Here is an 18,327-nt window from a genome sequence, read left to right on the forward strand (position 1 = left end):
TTACCTGATGGCTTTGAGCGAGATGACAAGCGCCTGGAATGATACAGAGAATGGTCCCGGGACCTTCCTCAGAACCGGGTACTGGAACATCATGGAGGCGACTGGCGTTGGGTGACCAGTAGCTTCAACAAGCATTGGTAAAGCCAATCAGCCTCTGCCATGCGAGAGCTATTGACTATATCAATGTGTTTCAGAATTGCAAGGGCAGATGGTAAGTGTTCCCTAGGCAGAAGCAGCACTAGAGTCCCAGCAGGTGATGTGCTGTTACTCATTTGTGTTACAAAAGGGCATACATGAACAAAGCATTCCCAAATAACATTTACCATTTGCTAGAGAGCAAAGCACAATATGAAATGTGTAAATTACCTTTAACAAGTGCTGCCAAAATTACCTAGTAAAATCCTACTTATTTTGTTTGCCTCTCAAGAACAAAAGGTACTGTCTACCTTAGTGCAATTCATACTTGTAACTTGTATGTTACACACACACATGATGCAGATACTCAACCCACTGAGCTTCACGGTCAACAATCATCAAAATGCAGAGATCATTGCATGCGTAGATTCAATATCAGGAATCCTTTATTAAATCAATTCCTTCTTCCTACTACGTGGTGTTTTGTGGATCACTGTTGGCTCTATCTGGTTTGACATAAGGAGTAGTTTCTTACTTGTAACTCCAGTTCTGTAGTAGGGGTATCTCTGTGATAGTCATAATCATGTGAATAGTACCGCACATGTGCGTGGACCCCGGAGAACTTCAAGAGAAATAGTCTCTTAAGTTGTCCTCTTCTGCAATTCTGCATAGACACTTAAGAGAAAATAAAGACAAATAATGCCGCCTGAAACCGACAAGGCTACACTGGCCAGTACTTCATCCTGAAGTGAAAAAGATAGCCAGCTAACAATTAAATTTAATCATTTTGCTAAGTTTCACACATAGAGAAACTCCCCTCCCTTCACAAAGACCCATTGTTTACGATAGAGATGAAGGATTGGACAGACAAGCCCCATAGGCTGCCATTATGTGTCTATAAATGGATACCGTGCCTTTAAGGAACCCTCAAGAGACCCTCGGTATCCCATGATGCACAGCCAAAGGCCAGTTACTTTCAGTTCTACCTGCTGCATTCAGGATAGTACTGTTTCATCCACCAGGGAGGAGGACGGGTTGATAACGACTATCACAGAGATATCCCTACTACAGAACTGGAGTTACAGGTAAGAAACTACTTCTGTAGTAGGGGATCTCTGTGTATAGTCCTAATCATGTGAATAGAATGGCAAGCCCATCCCAAAAAACCAAACCCCAGAGGTGGAAGAAACAGACAACCCCACTACTGTGTAAAGAAAATCCTCAGCGAAGCCTGCCTAACCTGACCATCTGCCCTGGCATCAGAGTCCAGGCAGTAGTGTTTAGCAAAGGTATGGACTGACTTCCAAGTGGCAGCCTTACAGATTTCTGCAATAGGGACGTTCCAGAGGAAAGCCGCTGTAGCAGCTGTACCTTTGGTAGAGTGAGTCTTAGGCTTACTAACCAGGGTCTTGTTAGCTTTTTGAAAGCACAGTTGAATACAGGACACAATCCACCTAGAGATGGACTGCTTAGAGGTAGCAAGACCAGTCCTCACAGATCCATAATTAACAAATAATTGACCCGATCTACGAATCTCTTTAGTCTTATCTAAGAGAATTTCAACACCCTTCTCACATCGAGGGAATAAAGGGACCTCTCCGCCGGAGAGGAAGGATGCTGCAAAAACATGGGCAAAGTAAACGACTGATTCACATGGAACTATGACACCATCTTAGGAAAGAACTTTGGGTGAGTTCTCATGACAACCTTAGATGCATGAAACACAGTATAGGGCTCTTGACAACAGAGAACCTGGATCTCACTCACCCTGTGAGCTGATGTTATAGCTACAAGGAAAGCTGCCTTCCAGGACAGATGCTGGAGAGAATCCTTATGAATAGGCTCAAAAGGCTCCCTCATTGGTCTAGACAGCACCACATTAAGCTCCCACGGAGGCGAAGGACACCTAATGGGAGGAAACACCTTCTTCAAACCTTCCAGACAAATTTTGATGACTAGGAATTGGAAAAAGGCAGTTTGTGAAGGGCATTTCCTATATGCAGTTAAAGCTGCTAGGTGAACCTTAAAGGAATGAAATTTAAGGCCAGTTTGAGTCAAATGTAAGTACAGAACAATGACATCCTCCTTGCAGGATGTAGGGTCTGCATCCTTAGGTTGCACACCAAATGCAAAATCTCTTCCATTTGTATGCATAGAAGTCCTTGTAGACGGTCTTTTCGCTTCTATTAATATCTCCATGCAGTTCTGAGGGAGATTTAAATGTCCATACTCCACAAGCTCAGGAGCAATGCTGACAAATTTAACGACGAGAGGTTGGGATGAACCATCTGCCCTCCAAACTTCGTGAGAAGGTCCGGACGACACAGAAGTCGAAGATGCGGCAGGAGAGACCAGTGTAGGAGGTCGGTGAACCAACACTGCAGAGGCCATTCCGGAGCAATGAGGATCATCTTGGCCCGGGACTGGGACAGGCTGATCAACACTGTCGGGATCAGGGGAATGGGTGGAAAAGCGTAGAGAAAGCTGTTGGATCAGTTGATCCACAGAGCATTCCCCAGCGTCCCCGGTTGGTAAAACCTGGAGGCGAAGTCCCGGCATTTGCTGTTTTCTGTGGTGGCAAACAGATCGATTTCTGGAGTGCCCCACCTTGCGAAGATTTCCCTTAACACCTCGTCGTTTAAGACCCATTCGTGATTTTCTTGAACGAGTCTGCTGAGCGCGTCTGCCTGAGCATTCTGCACACCTGGCAGATGAGTCGCCGTTATCGTCAGGTCCCTGGCCAGTAGCCAGTTCCAGATCGTCTGTGCTTCCCGAGATAGTGTGCGCGATCTTGAGCTCCCCTGTTGTTGAGGTAATACATTGTTTTTGTGTTTGTACAAGCAGGGAACTGGTTCGAAAAGATGGCTGGAAGGCTTTCAGCGCTAAATGAACCGCTCAGTTGAAGAAAGTTGATGTGATACGTGCTTTCCGTCTGGGACCACGTGCCTTGTATCTGGAGGTGGTCTGAATGCGCTCCCCAGCCGTGTAGAGACGCATCTGTCACAATGGTCTGAGCCGGTATCTCTTTGGGGAACGGAATCCCTCTGAGAAGGTTGTGAGGCGAGCTCCACCACTTCAAGGACTAGACGGCATGTTGCGACAGTCTGATCCTGTCCTCCCAACTCCCTTGTTTCTGGTCCCACTGATCCTCCAGACATTCCTGCAGAGGCCGCATGTGGAGGCGAGCATGTGGAGTGAGAAAGATACAAGAGGCCATGGAACCCAGTAGAGAAGACACAATCCTCTCCGTCGGTGAGGGAACAGACATGAGAGTCTGAGCCTTCCGAAGGATTGACAAGCGTCGCTCCACCGAAGGACACACACTTGCCTTGAGTGTATCGATGGAGGCTCCCAGGTACTGCAGACACTGAACAGGAGTCGGGACAGACTTCGACAGATTGATGTGAAGGCCCAAATGATTTAACAGAACGGCCGTCCTGTTGAAATGCAGCTGCGCTTCCTGAAACGTGGCGGCTTTGATCAGCCAGTCGTCCAGGTACGGATAGACGAACACCTTGTTCTTCCTCAGGTGCACTGCAACCACCGCCATGCACTTTGAAAAAGTCCTGGACGCAGACTTCAGGCCGAATGGAAGCACTGTATACCGGTAATGATTGGTGCCGACTAGGAACCGCAGGTACTTCCGATGCTTCCTTGCAATGGGCACAAGGAAGTACGCGTCTTGCAGATCTATGGCGTATAGCCAGTCCCTCTGATGCAGCTGAGGATAAATCTAGTGCAGGGACAGCATGCAGAACTTTTCTCTGCAAATCCATTTGTTCGCTTGTCGCAAATCGAGAATGGGCCTGAATTTGTTTTTGCCTTTTTTGCGTACGAGAAAGAACATGGAGTATAGACCTTTTCCCCTTTGAGGAGGAGGAAACAGTTCTATCGCTTTTTTTCTTAACAGGGTATTGGCCTCCACTTAAAGTTCGCGCAATAGGTATTGTGAGCGAACTGGTGGAATCGATGGAGGAGGTCTGGTGAAACGTAGACAGTATCCATTGCGAACAATATTCAGCACCCACTTGTCCTGAGTTATCTTTTTCCACTCTACCAGGTAATTTTGAATGCTTCCCCCCACCGGAGTGGGTAACAGTAGAGGGGGAAGTAACCTCTCAGGGGTTAGAACCAGCAGGGGCCTTGTTCCCCGATGTTGACTGCTAGTTACCCCTGCCTCTCGGACGTCTCTGAAACGGTTGCCGCTGAAACTGCTGCTGTTGTTGCTGCTGTCCAGCCTGACGGCCCTGTCCACGTTGGAACCGCTGAGAGGAGTACCGCCGTTGGTAGGGACGGAAACTCCTACGCTGCTCCTTAGGTTTTTTCCAAGCTAACAGCCTTAAGGGTCTCGACTTCAGCTTTCATCCGAGCCATCTCCTCGTCCGCATGGCAACCAAAGAGGGTGGAACCCGAGAACGGGAGGTTAGCGATGTGCTCAAGGAGGTGAGACGCAATCATGAATGGCTTTGCAGAGTCACACCATGACAATATCCATGGACTGCAGGGAGGTGTCCGACGCCGCACTGATAATCTGATTAGAGACCATCAGACCCTCATTGAGAACCTCCTGGAAATCCTCACACTTGTCTCTAGGCAGGAGTTCCATGAACTGTTGAAGAGACTCCCACAAGGAGCAGGCATACCGACCCAGCAGGGCAGTAGAGCTCGCCGCCTTCATAGAAGTGGCTGCAGTGTTGCAGACCTTCCTCCCCGCAGAATCAAGCCTACGGCTTTTCTTGCCCGGTGGAACTGTGGTCGAAGGGGCCATAGCGTGCTGCTTCTTCGCTGCCACCACTATGACTGAATACGGGGTGGTTCCACCCGAAGAAATGCGGGGTCCGAGGGAGGTATTTCTTCTGGAGCCTCGAGGGTGCAGATTTCACCGAAGCAGGCATCAGTAACAATTCCATCGCTGGTTCCTCCAACCCGGGTACCAAAGGAAGCAGAGGACGAGAGGCTTGCTTCCGCTGTAGCGTCTCAAAGATCACTGATGTAGTAGGGGCAGGCACGGACAGTGCAATGCCCAGTTTCGCCGCTCCCCTCACAAGAACCTCCGAAACGTGGTAATGTCATCGACAGGTGACACTCTCGGAGGTGGAGAATCCGACAGAGTAGGCGAGTATCTTCCTCCACTAGAGGACTTCATGTCTCTAGTATATCTGGAACGTGACCTCTCATGAGGACGATGCCGGAGAGATCTGGTAGAAGACCGGTGCTGGCTGCGAGAGCGATGTCTTGGCCGGGATCGAGATCTTGGTCTTCTTGGTTCGCTGGCACAGGTGGAGCCACCAGTGGCCGAGGAAGAGGCCGAGGCGGAGGAGGCGGTGGTGGTGAATGTGGAGGTGGAGTCGTCGGAGGACGAAGAGGAGAAGGAGGAGGCAGAGGAGGAGTAGGCGTTCTAGGCCGCAGTGGCAACCGACGAGGAGCCACAGGTTGAGCTGGTTCCGGTGACCTGGTTGGAGAATAGGTCCTGGAATACTCCGAGTCAGAGGTGGAAATTACTCTCCTCCGCTTGCGGGCAGGCCTTGAAGAGGAAGCTCTGGAAGCGGTGCCCCTTGATGGCGAACTTCTATGTTGTCGCGATCTTGAACTCCCAGAAGAGGAAAGGCTGACCACAGAGGGTGGATTTTCACCCTCTGAGCACTGTATAATATTGCACATATATTACAACGAGCAAGTGTGAAGCTCCCTTGTCAATGTTTCGAAAATAATTGCATAAGACACACTGTATGAAGATATAAATACAATAGTGGACTAAATAGTCACCCTGTTTCTTTGTTGTGTTTTTGCTACTATATAAGATTGTATGAACTTTGCTGGCTACCGTGACCAAACGTTTTTTGATACTGTACTGATAGACCCTGGTCAGGTAGTATATATGGGCTACCCCCTTTATATACACATACCTCCCTTCCAGTCAGTGAATTAGATTTCCAACTACCACCTAGATGTCATGGCCATTGCAAGATAGGGGTAAGCTAGCTGATTAGGCCATTGTACTGTTATCATTGGATCATGTGACCGGATACTGGTAGGGCTATCTTGGCCTTTGGATGTTGAGGTTGAGAAAAATAATCCTGTTAATTTGTGTAACAGTAATGAATTCTTGCAGTACTTAGATAGGTCAGCCATAAAGTACCATTTAATAGTATTGTATTACTTTTTACCACTATTGTTGTTATGGTTCGCAGGGGGCTTAGAGACAGTGCACGTGCAAAGTGTCTCTTTGGTTCCCCTGGAAGGTTGCAGTTTCAGAATCTGAGTAATGCAAATTTACTTCTTTACTATCTCAGGGGTGAGTAGGGGAGTGAGAATGAGTGAGTGAAGGGCAGCTGAAACAAAGCGGTCATGTGACCTTGCAAGGCAATTAAGACCATGGAGGGGATTGCTGATGTGTTGTGCGCTGTATTCTAAATCACAAAATGCTTACTATACAGATGCACTTTCGCACCTATGAGTGCAGTTGGTGGCATGCGGTGCTTTACAATTCAGTGAATTGAAACAAGCTTTTTCCGCAGCCTGTTTTATTAGTAATTAGAAAGCTTGTTATGACGTGTTCCTGTATTTTGTAAAAATCAGGGGTGGGGAAGGGGTTATAATGTGTGAGTGACAGGAAGCTGAAATGAAGCGATCACGTGACCTTGCAAGACAATGGAAACCATTGAGGGTATTGCAGAGTTTCTCGCGCTCTACCCAAGACTGCTCTCCTAGTAATTGAAAAAACATGATGTGGCTTGAAAAACAAGATAAGAACATGATTTACAGGCCTATACCAGTACGGTCGGAGAAGCACAGGGCAAGCAACCACGGGGCACAGGAGGGAGCAGTCTATAGCGGAAGGAGGATGATTGGGGGAAGGGCTAAGAAGAAATTTGAAGTACAAGAGCAATTTCACGACGGTCTGAGAAGCACAGGACCAGCAGATATGTGGCGTGGAAGTAGAAAGCGACAGCGGGAGGACGGTGATTTGGAAAGGGACACGAAATGAGATACAAACATGATTTACAGGTCTGTTTACAGAAACTGTGCTGCGCTCAGAGTGAGTGAAAACATGATCGCTCCTGAGGTAGGCTCTTAAAGAAAGAAGAAGTTCCTAAAATGATCATTAAATGGGAGGAGTGGATGGATAGTAGAAATTGCTCCACGCTCTCTGGGAGGGCTAAACACAGGAAGAGGCATGATGCATGCATGTCATGGACAAATGGGGAGAAAGATTATGTGAGCGACGATGGAGCAAGCAAATGGAAAGCCTACGGGCAGGCTGAAGCCCACACAGTACATATAACATGTCTCTTTCGAGAAAGCACATGCACTGTTAGAGCCAAGACATAAAAAGCACTCCCTCAGCGCCTTTGGGTTCATAGCACAGCAGTCTTCGCAAGTCTTGTAGTCATGGTCGGTCTCCAAGAGACAAAGGCAGACTGGATAAGGGATCCATCACAGACAGGTGTCTGGAACCGCAGGCCTGAAACCCCACCCAAATATTGAAAAAAGTCAGTCAAAAATTGACTGGAGGTAGCTCTCTTCGGAACTGCACTGGCTGGCGCGGTGAGTAAAGAACAGATGTCAGCATGCTGGGTTGGCGCCTACATAGAAACTGCTCACAACACTTCTGGCACAGACGACACCGAGCCAAACTACACAACCTACCAGCACAGAGAGGTACTGCGCGAAAAGTTACTGGATCCAGTCTGACGCATGGGGAATATTCTACGGTATCTGGGGCCAGAAGTCTCTATCAGATATCATGGTTAAAGATGAAGCCTGTTGCATAGAGAATTTACAGAATGACATAGGCCAATTACTTGAAGTTGGTGGATAGAGTTTTGATTAACCCTAAATATAAAAAGAAACATTGTGATCAGACATCCAAAACGTCATATCACAACAACATACTACAACAATCCAAGCATATAAGCCAAAATGTTTACAAGAGCAGAATAGTAGCAGTTTTGGCTATACAAATATTAGTAGCACAGCCCTTTAACGTCAGAAATAAATAAACATGAATCAAACCTTTAGGAGAAATAATAAATATAACAACTATGTGACACAAAATCAATGCTAAATAGGAAACAAAATGAAAGGAGCGTGACATGGATTGCTATTCTTTGGAGAGAAGACTAAAACTGCTACAAAAATTGTGAAGCAAGCAAACGTCCCATAAAAGAAGAAAAACACAACAGACTTGAAACAGAAAAAAAAGCTAGAGGAAGACACAGTGGTATCGAAAGGTCCTACTCCAATAGGCCGATAAACAAAATGACGCAAAATTATTTTTTTTTAGTCCTGGGTTCCAAGAGATGCAGTAGGCTTCACTGTCCCGGCACATAAGGCTTAAAAGGAGTAGTCATCTTTTTTTCCTCTGAGTACCAGTTTTTAACTAGTTTAATGGATTTCAAAATGGATTTGGAGCAGGACATTGTGAAAATGAAAACAATGATGTTTTTATATTTTCTACTGCCCTTGAGACGGATACCAAAAATAAAGACCTGGTACTGCGAATTTTCTGTGCAGGATACCCACCAAAGTATTATATACTAACACGACTGAGGAACATGTGTTTTAATTTCATTCCTTTCAAAAAGTAGGGCAAAGCTTCTTAAGTGCCTTCTATAATCCTTCCAACATTTCAATACAATCTCATATTTTAAGAGATCCTTCATTTCAAACTATGTAGAACCTTTTTAAAAATACAAACCAGCCTACATTGGTTTTACTTTTCATAATTGCACTCTCTTCCACCTTGAATTTTCCAAGCAACCCTTACAGTTTTTGTAGATACTTCTAGTCAACAAGCACCTTCTTTCTTTTCTATTTTCACCTTCTTTGATTCACAAATTGTCTTGACTTGCAATTCTATTAATTTTACTCCTTACCTTCCCTTTATAATAGATCTAATGTGGAGCCTTGCTACCACAAAAGGTAGGTAATACTGTGGTTTGCTATTGTTTTTTTTCCAAATTTAAGGCTGACTAAGTACAGTAATTATAAGTAGGCATCTTCTCAGTCACCAATGAGTCTGTTGTCCTTACAGCAGGCAAGGCCTTTAAGCCTCACAACGAATTTTGTGTGGAGGCAAACATGCAGACATCAGGCTCCACCCAAATATATAAGTCTCTTCAACCTGGACCTGGCTCTGGTGCTAGTTAGTAGGAGGAGTATTAGTAAAACATAGAACATTGTTGATAAACCACTGGAGTTGCAACCAAGGCTTCTAGAAGGTACATCAGATTAAATGCCTACACCCAAAATCTTCAAAGCTAAATTGTAGATCGAGGCCGGTCACAAATCCCATACCTGTAAGTACTATGGATCCAGAAGTCCTTAAAATAACTTTTTACCAGAAACATGAGAATATTAGGGGAGCTTAAGAGCCTGAATGCAGGATTCTGATGTCCACATCTATTAGCAGACATTCATAGATGTAGGAAGACACACAAATCAGTGAAATCTCAACTGAAAGAAACAGAGGGTTTCTTCAGTTTACACTTTTTGGTAGGGACTATGTGTGCAACTGATGTGAACGGAAGACTTCACTTCGGCTGCCACACTAGGTTTATGTTGAGACCAACTATAAGCATTTGCTTGCCATGTCACAAAAAAGAGCAAGGTGCCACACTATTTATCACAAGCGAACATTTTTCATATTCTTAAAGATGGTCTCCTCTTTCACATTGAATACTCCATTTTGTAGTTTTGCAGGAGTGAGCTAACGGTGTACATAATTTGAAGTACTGTGGTTATTAAGCGGGCTAAAACAGCAGGTAGAATGGCCACTTCTGCCAGTAAATATGTTCCAGCAAGAGACAAAATGCTGAGATTGATTTTAACAAATATACTGAAAACGTAGGAAAACAATAGCTATTTTCAAATCTCAATACTACTTCAAAGTCAAAACGAATGGCCTGACAAGGTTGAAAACTACAAAAAAATATGAAAATGCAGCTGAAATGTGAAACGATCTGGCACAGCCTTACAGTGGTAAACATAAAAAAGCATTACAGATGTTAGAATTTGTGGAGTTAAGCTTTCTGAATGTACAGACTGAAGAGTTGCCTTGAAGAGATTGAAACTAGGGCTTGGGGGAATTGTGGACATTAAGAAACTAGGAGAAACCCTGAGGCGCTCAATGCGCCCTCTCCCCCTAGGAATGGAAGAGGCCACATCAGCCTATACACAATTGCTAGATGCAACTTGTAACACTTTAGCTTGGGTAAAAAAGTGGACCCCCAAACGAGCTCAACCCTCAGCACCCTGGTATTCTGAGGAACTTGGAGCTAAAAAAACTGGCCTGCAAGCATTTAGATCGGGCTTGGCGCAGAAGGTATGCAAGTGCTGACAAGGAAACATATAGACGCAGCCTCACCATCTACTAACAGCTATTATTAGAAGTCAAAAGAAAGTTGTTCACAATGCAAATAGCATTAGCAAAATCTAACTCAAAAGAACTTTTTAAAACAATAAACTTGCCACTCCTAATGTCCCCAAGAGTTTGAGCAGCCCTGAACTCTGCGACAAACTGGCTGACTTTTTTAAACAAAAAGTAGAAATAATTTTCTCCTTGTTCACCCTAGTTGACAAAAGAGTAAAAGTGTGGCCGCTTATGGATGGACTTGACAGTACCTGCCCTCTACCGGTTTTAGAACAATTTGCACCCCTTGAGATACCAGAAACGATCAAACTTCTGAATTCTATTCGTTCTGGAGCCCCCACTAATCCTTGACCAGCGCGGGATATCAAACAAATCCCAGAAGTTATCGGGACAGCACTTACACCCCTGCCGAATGCCATATTTAGCTCAGGCATATTTCCCAAGAAGTGGAAGGCGGCCTCTGTCTTTCCTTTGCTGAAGAAACATACATTGGACCCAAAAGACCCCAACAATTATAGGCAAATCTCACAGCTTCCACTCCCTGCCAAAATTTTGGAAAAATTTATGAATATTGTGTGTTCCTTCAATCAAATAACACCCTTGACCCATCTCAATACGGGTTTAGAACAGATCATAGCACTGAGATGGCTCTAATAAAATCCACTGAGGATATCAGAGAGGCCCTGGACAAGGGAGGCAATGCCATACTGATCCTGTTGGATCGGTCCGTGGCCTTCGACACGGTCCATCACGAAGTGTTGCTGGACCGGCTGTCTGACGTAGGAATAGAAGGATGAGCATGGAAACTCCTGCAATCATTTCTATTCGATAGATTGCAAAAGGTGGGCCGGACAGTAATATGTCAAAGCCATTTTCGGGGGGGGGGCGGGTCACAGGGCTAGTTGCTTATTCTGACACTTTTTAATATCTATGTGGCACCCTTGGCAGGAGTCATTAGATCCTTTGGCTTCCAACTCACCTCCTATGCTGACGACACTCAAATAGTGTTGTCATTGACAGAGGGGGTGGAAAAAGAATCAGGGGGCACGTTTCCACGACTGTATGGGTGCCATCTCTGGATGGATGTACTCCAATTGTCTACAACTAAACTCTAGCAAGACCAAGGTCATAAAGTTTGGAAATAATCGACTTATGTGGACACCTGAATGGTGGCCGGAAGACCTGGGACCCTGGCCCTTACCCACAAGGAAAGCAAAGAACATCAGGATGCTGGTGGAAAATAAGCTTACCATGGGTGACCAAATAAGTATGACTTTGGCCTGCTTTTTGGCACTCAGAATCATAAGAAAAATCACGTTTTTTCTTACTGAAAACAGCCTTAAGACAGTGGTAACAGCCCTTATAATGTCACGCCTTGACTATTGCAACAGCTTATATCTTAATGCCCAAAAACAACATATTAATCAGTTTCGACTTCCCCAAAATGCTGCGACCAGCATGCATTTCAGGGACTCCGAATTTTGTCTCTGTAAAGGAGGAACTTAGGCAACTTCATTGGTTCCCGGTCAAACAAAGAGTACATTTCAAAGCACCCTGTACAGTCTTTAAGGCCATTAATGGAGTAGGACCTGATTTTCTAAAGCGTACATTTCAGTGGTATGACCCTGAAAGAATGTTACGCTCAACAGGAGCTACACAAGCTCTAGTCCCCTCATTCAAAAAATTAATTGGGGAGGCAGGAGTTTCATCACCTGTGCCTCTAGAGCTTGGAACGATCTCCCTTTTAATCTCAGGAATGTCCTGGATCTCCTCTCCTTTAGAAAAGGGCTGAAAATATGGCTCTTTTCCCAGTAGCACACATCCTCACGTTCTCCAGCAGACAGTGCTTAGCACCAGGACACCCTAGGGTAACCGTGCGCTCTATAAGTGCAATTAACATAACATGACATATCGCAACATTCTACTTCTTACATCAAGTATGGCGTTTCTGCAGCTGGGATTATATATGCTTGCTATAAATAAAAAATAAAAAACTCATGGTTGCCTGCTAGCAAGGCAATATGGACTGAAGGTTTTCTGCAAGCATTCTTCTAGGATTTTGCTTTTATGCTGGAAGAGATCTTCACTTATTTAAATTTCCCAAACCAGCCATACAAATTACTAACCAGTTTATTTCCTTTAGTTTTCTAACAAATTCACTACTTGCCACAATAGGAGCATAATATTTTTTCTAATATTAAAGTTACTCTCCTATATGAGCCATCTGACCACTTTTTGTTGTTGCTCTTGCTTTATTGTGACAAAGTATATAACTTTAAAGGCAGTTTAATTAAAAAATAATTTATTTCAATAAAGAAGTACACAAATAATATTTAAAACTTATAGAAACACACAACATTTAAAAACATATAAAAATACTTTCAGGACAAGTATGTAGGAAAAATACTGTACTAGAATACATTTATTTCACAGAAGATAAATAAATCCTCATTTCTTCAAGTTAGTTTTTGTGGGAAGTTGGCCTGCAGTGTTCTTTGCAATCTTGCTATATTGGCATCCAAATCAGCAAGACCGTCTCTAAAGTCCTGCTCATCGTGTGAAGTAAATGTTGAAAAGGATGACATGCTGCCATCTATTCTCTTTGGCCGATAGTCAATGGTGGAAAAACTTGAGTTGATCACAGATATTCTATCCTTAAACTGCGAGTCTTTTGCCGCCTGGTATGCCTGAGGAGTCCAGTGACATTTAGTGGGAGGTGGGCTTCCTACTTTGCCACACATCTCAAAAGAAAAGTCCTTTATTTTCTCGCTTTTCTTTGCAGGCAACCATTCTTCTAGCTTAGCTCTACTCCCAGTCAATTCAGGGTCACTGGGAACTTTCTTTTTTAAACCAAATTTGTCAATAAAATCTGAACCTTCTGATCGCTGAACCTGTGGATTGGATTCCCCAGTATGTTTGGGATTTTCTGAGCCGGACATTTGGATGTTGTAATCCAGGCTCCTAGGTGGTAAGCCAGTCCTTGGTGGGGTACACATTCTTCTTTCCGACTCTGCAAATTTGATTTTGGAAGGACTGCTGGCAAAAGGAATATACATGGTTTCATCTGGTTTAGGCTCCTCCTCTAGCAAAGTGTCCGAATCACTTTTTGGGTTTATGTTACGCTTTAAAGGACTTTGAGATGAAATAGGAGATAGGCTGCCGGATAAGATAACACTATTTTCAATATACCGCATAGGTTCTTCAGAAACTGTCAATTTTTGGAACAGTGCATCAGGAGGCACAAGGCTTTCATAGACTCTGCCATCAGGTGATTTTGCCTCTCTAATTTTGTCAGAAAAAGGTGCTTCCTCATCGGACAATACATTAGCAGTTTCTAGCTTTTTCAAATAACTCATTATGGAAGTGCTAGCCGGGCAATGATCACTCTGTAACTGCTTCTCATAAGCTGCCAAAAGCGATGGTGTGAGGGTTTTTCCAGGCTTAGGCCGAAAGTTGTCTGCATTGAGGTCTGAGAGAAGCTTAGCCATGCTGCCTTGCAAGGTCCTGAGAAAAGTAAAAGCAAAGAAATATATTAACTAAATTGGATTTAAAAGAGAATTTTGTTTTCACACAAGAATCTTCTAAATGAAACATGAAACTGTCATAATACACTGTTTCAACAGATTAAAATTTTACTAAAACAAAATGCTTGTAATAGATCAAAACAACAATTTCTTAACTTCAACATTAATTTTCCATCAGAACCTATGCCCCTCTTAGACATATACCTTCACCAATATGGATAGGGCAGCCACCTTAGTCATCGCCATTAGGCTCATGGTTTCTATCCCTGGGCTTTTCTGCTACAAATGGTGGTCATCAGATCATTACAATAAACTCCCAGAACATATTAGGGAGCTCAATAAAAGACCAGGACTGGAAACCTGGTCCCCTGAAGACATTCTGCTAAAGTAGGGAGATCCTAAAACGTTTTACAATTTGTACATCTCTTTTTAGCCTTTCAGTTCCATTGAACAAGTTACTTACCTTAGGTAACGATATATCTGTAAGAAACATAGGTTCGTTATAGATTCCTTACCTTAGAGTTACCCCCAGGCATCAGATTGGATTTGGAAAGTTTTTTGTCAGCAGTGCCCCTGCGCGTCAGAAGGTGGTATCGGTCGACTTTGCGTCCGTCGTTGGCGTCGAGGTCGCCGGGATGACGTCGTGGTAGCTACACTGCCCTCGCGAGCTGAGATCAGTACTGTACACGACATTCCACGCGAGAAGCGCAGAGCCATGCAAGACACTGACCACTGGGGCACTAAACTAGGGCCCTGAAAGGAAGTCCTTAACCCTAGAAGTCAGTTCGCAGAACGGGGAGGTTGGGTGGGGTGGTAAGGAATCGATAACTAACCTATGTTCCTTACAGATATATCGTTATTAAAAGGTAAGTAACTTGTTCATCTGAAAGAAAAAGTTAGTTATTGATTCCTTACCTTAGAATAGATACGGCAGCAATATCAACCCCGCAGGTGGGTCTGCAAACAAAGTTCACAAGAAGCTGTCTCTCCGGACTTGGCTGTCCAGGCAGTATTGTTTGGTGAACGTGTGCAGCGATGCCCACGTAGCTGCCTGGTAGATGTCATTTAGGGGAACTCTGTGTCCCAAAGCCGTAGCAGCTGCCTTCGCCCTGGTGGAATGGGCGCGCAGCCCCACTGGAGGCTCCTTCTTTGCCAAAGAATAGCAGGCCTTGGTACACATAAGGACCCACTTTGAGATGGTCCGTTTGTGCACGGTCCGACCTTTCTTAGTGCTTACGTAACCAACAGAGAGCTGGTCGTCCACCCGGAATGGTTTGGTGCGATCCAAGTAGAAAGAAAGCACACATTTTGGATCCAGATGGTGGAGCCTCTCTTCCTCTTTTGAAGGATGCGGAGGCGGAAAGAAGGTGGTCAAAGTGATGGTTTGGCCAATACGAAAAGAAGTGACCACCTTTGGAAGAAAGGAAGGTCGAGTTCTGGGGAAGACCTTGTCCGGATCAACAGCCAGAAACAGAGGCTTGGAAGAAAGAGCTTGTAGCTCACTCACCCTGCGCACAGAGGTGACGGCCACCAGTAAGACAGTTTTCAAGGTTAAAAGCCTAAGATGACCGTTATGTAGCGGCTCAAAGGTAGCGCACATCAGATAGGTAAGAACCAAGTTCAAATCCCACTGAGGCATTACGAAGGAAACAGGAGGAAAAAGATGATTAATGCCCTTAAGGAATCTACTTACAACAGGAGACTTGAAATGAGAAGGCTGATCAGGAAGCCTAAGGAAGGCTGGAATGGCTGAGAGATAGCCCTTAAGAGTGTCCAGAGCAGAGCCCTGCTGGGCCAAAGAAAGGAGGAACAACAGAACCTCAGAAAAAGGGGTGTAAGGGGGATCCACAGCCTCTGCTGTGCACCATGCCACAAATTTGTTCCATCTGCAGACGTATACCGTCTTAGTGGAGGGATGCCTGGCTGCCAAGATAACATCACAGGCTTCGGGAGGCTAGTCAAATGACGTCAACTGCTGCTGCTGCTCAATTTCCACGTAAGGAGCTGGAACTGGACAGGTTAGGGTGGAGGACCGTCCCCTGCTACTGTGCGACAGAAGATCCTCCCGTAGAGGCAGTCGGATCGGGGGATCGATGGCCATGTAGAGCAGCTCGAGATACTAGACTCTTCGTGCCCAATCCAGAACCACAAGAATGACTTGAGCCCGGTCGCACTTGGTCTTCTTCAGCAGCCTGGGCAGAAGTGGTATAGGCTGAAAGGCGTATACAAGACTGCAACTACACTCACAAAGAAAAGCGTCGCCTAGGTCATTCCAATGCGCAGAATTGCTGACACTGGGCGTTCTCTTCGGTGCCGAATAGATCTAACCAAGGCTCTCCCCCCTGTTGAAAGAGAACTTGCACCACCTCCGAATAAAGACACCATTCGTGGATCATGCACCTGCGGCTGAGTTTGTCCGCCCTGGTGTTCAGAGAACCTGCCAGGTGTTGAACCATCAGGGACATGCCCTGATGTTCCAGCCATGTCCAGAGACGGAGAGCCTATTGACAGAGGGTCCACGACCCCACTCCGACCTGTTTGTTGCAGTACCACATGGCGGTTGTTGTCCGTGAACACCTGCACTACTCTTCCTCGGACAGAAGGAAGGAATGCCTTTATGGAAGACGAATCGCCCGAAGCTCCAAAAGGTTGATATAGAGCCCAGACTCTGCCGGAGACCAGAGGCCTCTGATCTCCGCCTCCCCCATCTGGCCGCCCCATCCCAGTAGTGATGCATCAGTCACCACTGTGAACTCTGGTTGAGGAAGGGAGAGGGACCTGCCGTTGACCCAATCCTGGTTTGTGTGCCACCACTGCATTTGTCGTGCAGTGCTCTCAGAGATCTGGACGCAATCGGCAGGTTACCCTGATGCTGTGCTCACTGGAACTTCAGGTCCCACTGCAGAGCTTGCATATGCCATCTGGCATGATCCACCAGCAGGATGCACGAAGCCATAAGGCCCAGTAGCCGGAGGATCATACTAACTGAAACCCGAAATAGAGGCTGAAAGATCAGAATCATAGCCCGAATATGAGAGTGAGTCAGGTGTGACTTCGGCACACTGATGGAGAACCCCAGCGAATGCAGGAGGTCGGCCATAGTCTGGAGGTGGGAGACGACTGCCTAGGGCGAGCCAGCCTTTAACAACCAGTCGTCGAGATAGGGGAAGACTGGAATGCCTGATCTGCGCAATTGAGCTACGACTATCGCCATCACTCTGGTGAACACCCGAGGGGAGCAGGTAAAGGCAAATAGGAGCACAGTAAACTGAAAGTGCTTGTGGCCTACCGTGAACCGCAGGTAACGCCGGTAAGCCGGCAGGACGGGAATGTGAAAATAAGAGTCCTGCAAGTCCAACACTACCATCCAGTCTCCAGGGTGAGGGCAGACCAGACCTGAGCCAGGGTGAACATTTTGAACTTCTCCTCCCGGAGGAAGCGATTGACGTCCTGGAGATCCAAGATAGGATGCAGGCCGTTGTCTTTCTTGGGCACCAGAAAGTAGTGGGAATAGCAACCACGACTTACTTCTGGGGCAGGAACGTGCTTGATGGCTCCCTTGGCCGTAACTTCCTGTTTGAGAAGAGTCAGATGATCCCCCGACATGCGATGGTACTGGGGTGGCATGGCTGGAGGGGTAGTCTTGAAGGGGAGGGAGTAGCACCTTCGGACTATCTGTAAAACTCCCCTGTACGACGTGATGGCACGCCAGTGGAGGAGGTGATGGCGGATCCTGCCGCCCACTGGCGTTTGATGGGTCTGAAAGGCTGGACTAGTAGGGTTTGGAGGCTGCTGCAAAGGGGGCGGTGGTGGACTGGCCCGCGCTCTGGCCCCGAGAACCAAGTTGGTGGTTTGTATGTCCTCAGCCGCGCTGATGAACAGCTTGCGCCAGCCTGTGGCTCTGAAAGGAACGTGTTGGGGCATCCCTTCCGTGGCCACGAAGGTTGCGAAAAGCAGATCGTGCAGGGTGCGTGGTGGAGAGGCCCAAGGACTAGGCTGTAGCCCAGGAGTCCTTGAAGCGCTCTAGCGCAGTCTGCCTTGCCGCCGAACAGGTGAAGGCCATCAAAGGGCATGTCCATCAAAGTGTCCTGGATATCCACAGAAAAGCCAGTCAATCTCAACCAGGCGTGACGGTGATGCGCCACCGGCGTTGTAATGGTCCTACTGAGTGAGTCGGCAGTGTCCAGTCCATAGCGGATGGTAAACTTTGCTGCGTCTCTACCCTCGGCAATAGCATGGGACAGTACGGAACGGGTCTCCTCCGGACACTGAGGCAGCACTTGCGCCACAGTA

At 46.1% G+C, this 18,327-nt stretch overlaps 1 protein-coding gene across 5 annotated transcripts in view; it reads right to left on the bottom strand.

Moving 5' to 3' along the window:
- Positions 1-12,795: 12,795 nt before the first annotated feature.
- Positions 12,796-18,327, bottom strand: part of CCDC14 (coiled-coil domain containing 14) — a 214,275-nt gene continuing 208,743 nt past the window's right edge. For all 5 annotated transcript variants that reach the window (XM_078682037.1, XM_078682039.1, XM_078682038.1 and 2 more), the window contains one exon: positions 12,796-14,014. In XM_078682037.1, coding sequence (XP_078538163.1) covers positions 12,967-14,014 — 1,048 coding nt within the window. In that variant the 3' untranslated portion in view covers positions 12,796-12,966. The remainder of the gene's footprint in view (positions 14,015-18,327) is intronic.

Source organism: Lissotriton helveticus, chromosome 3_1 (genome assembly GCF_964261635.1).
Source record: "Lissotriton helveticus chromosome 3_1, aLisHel1.1, whole genome shotgun sequence".
NCBI lineage: Eukaryota > Metazoa > Chordata > Amphibia > Caudata > Salamandridae > Lissotriton > Lissotriton helveticus.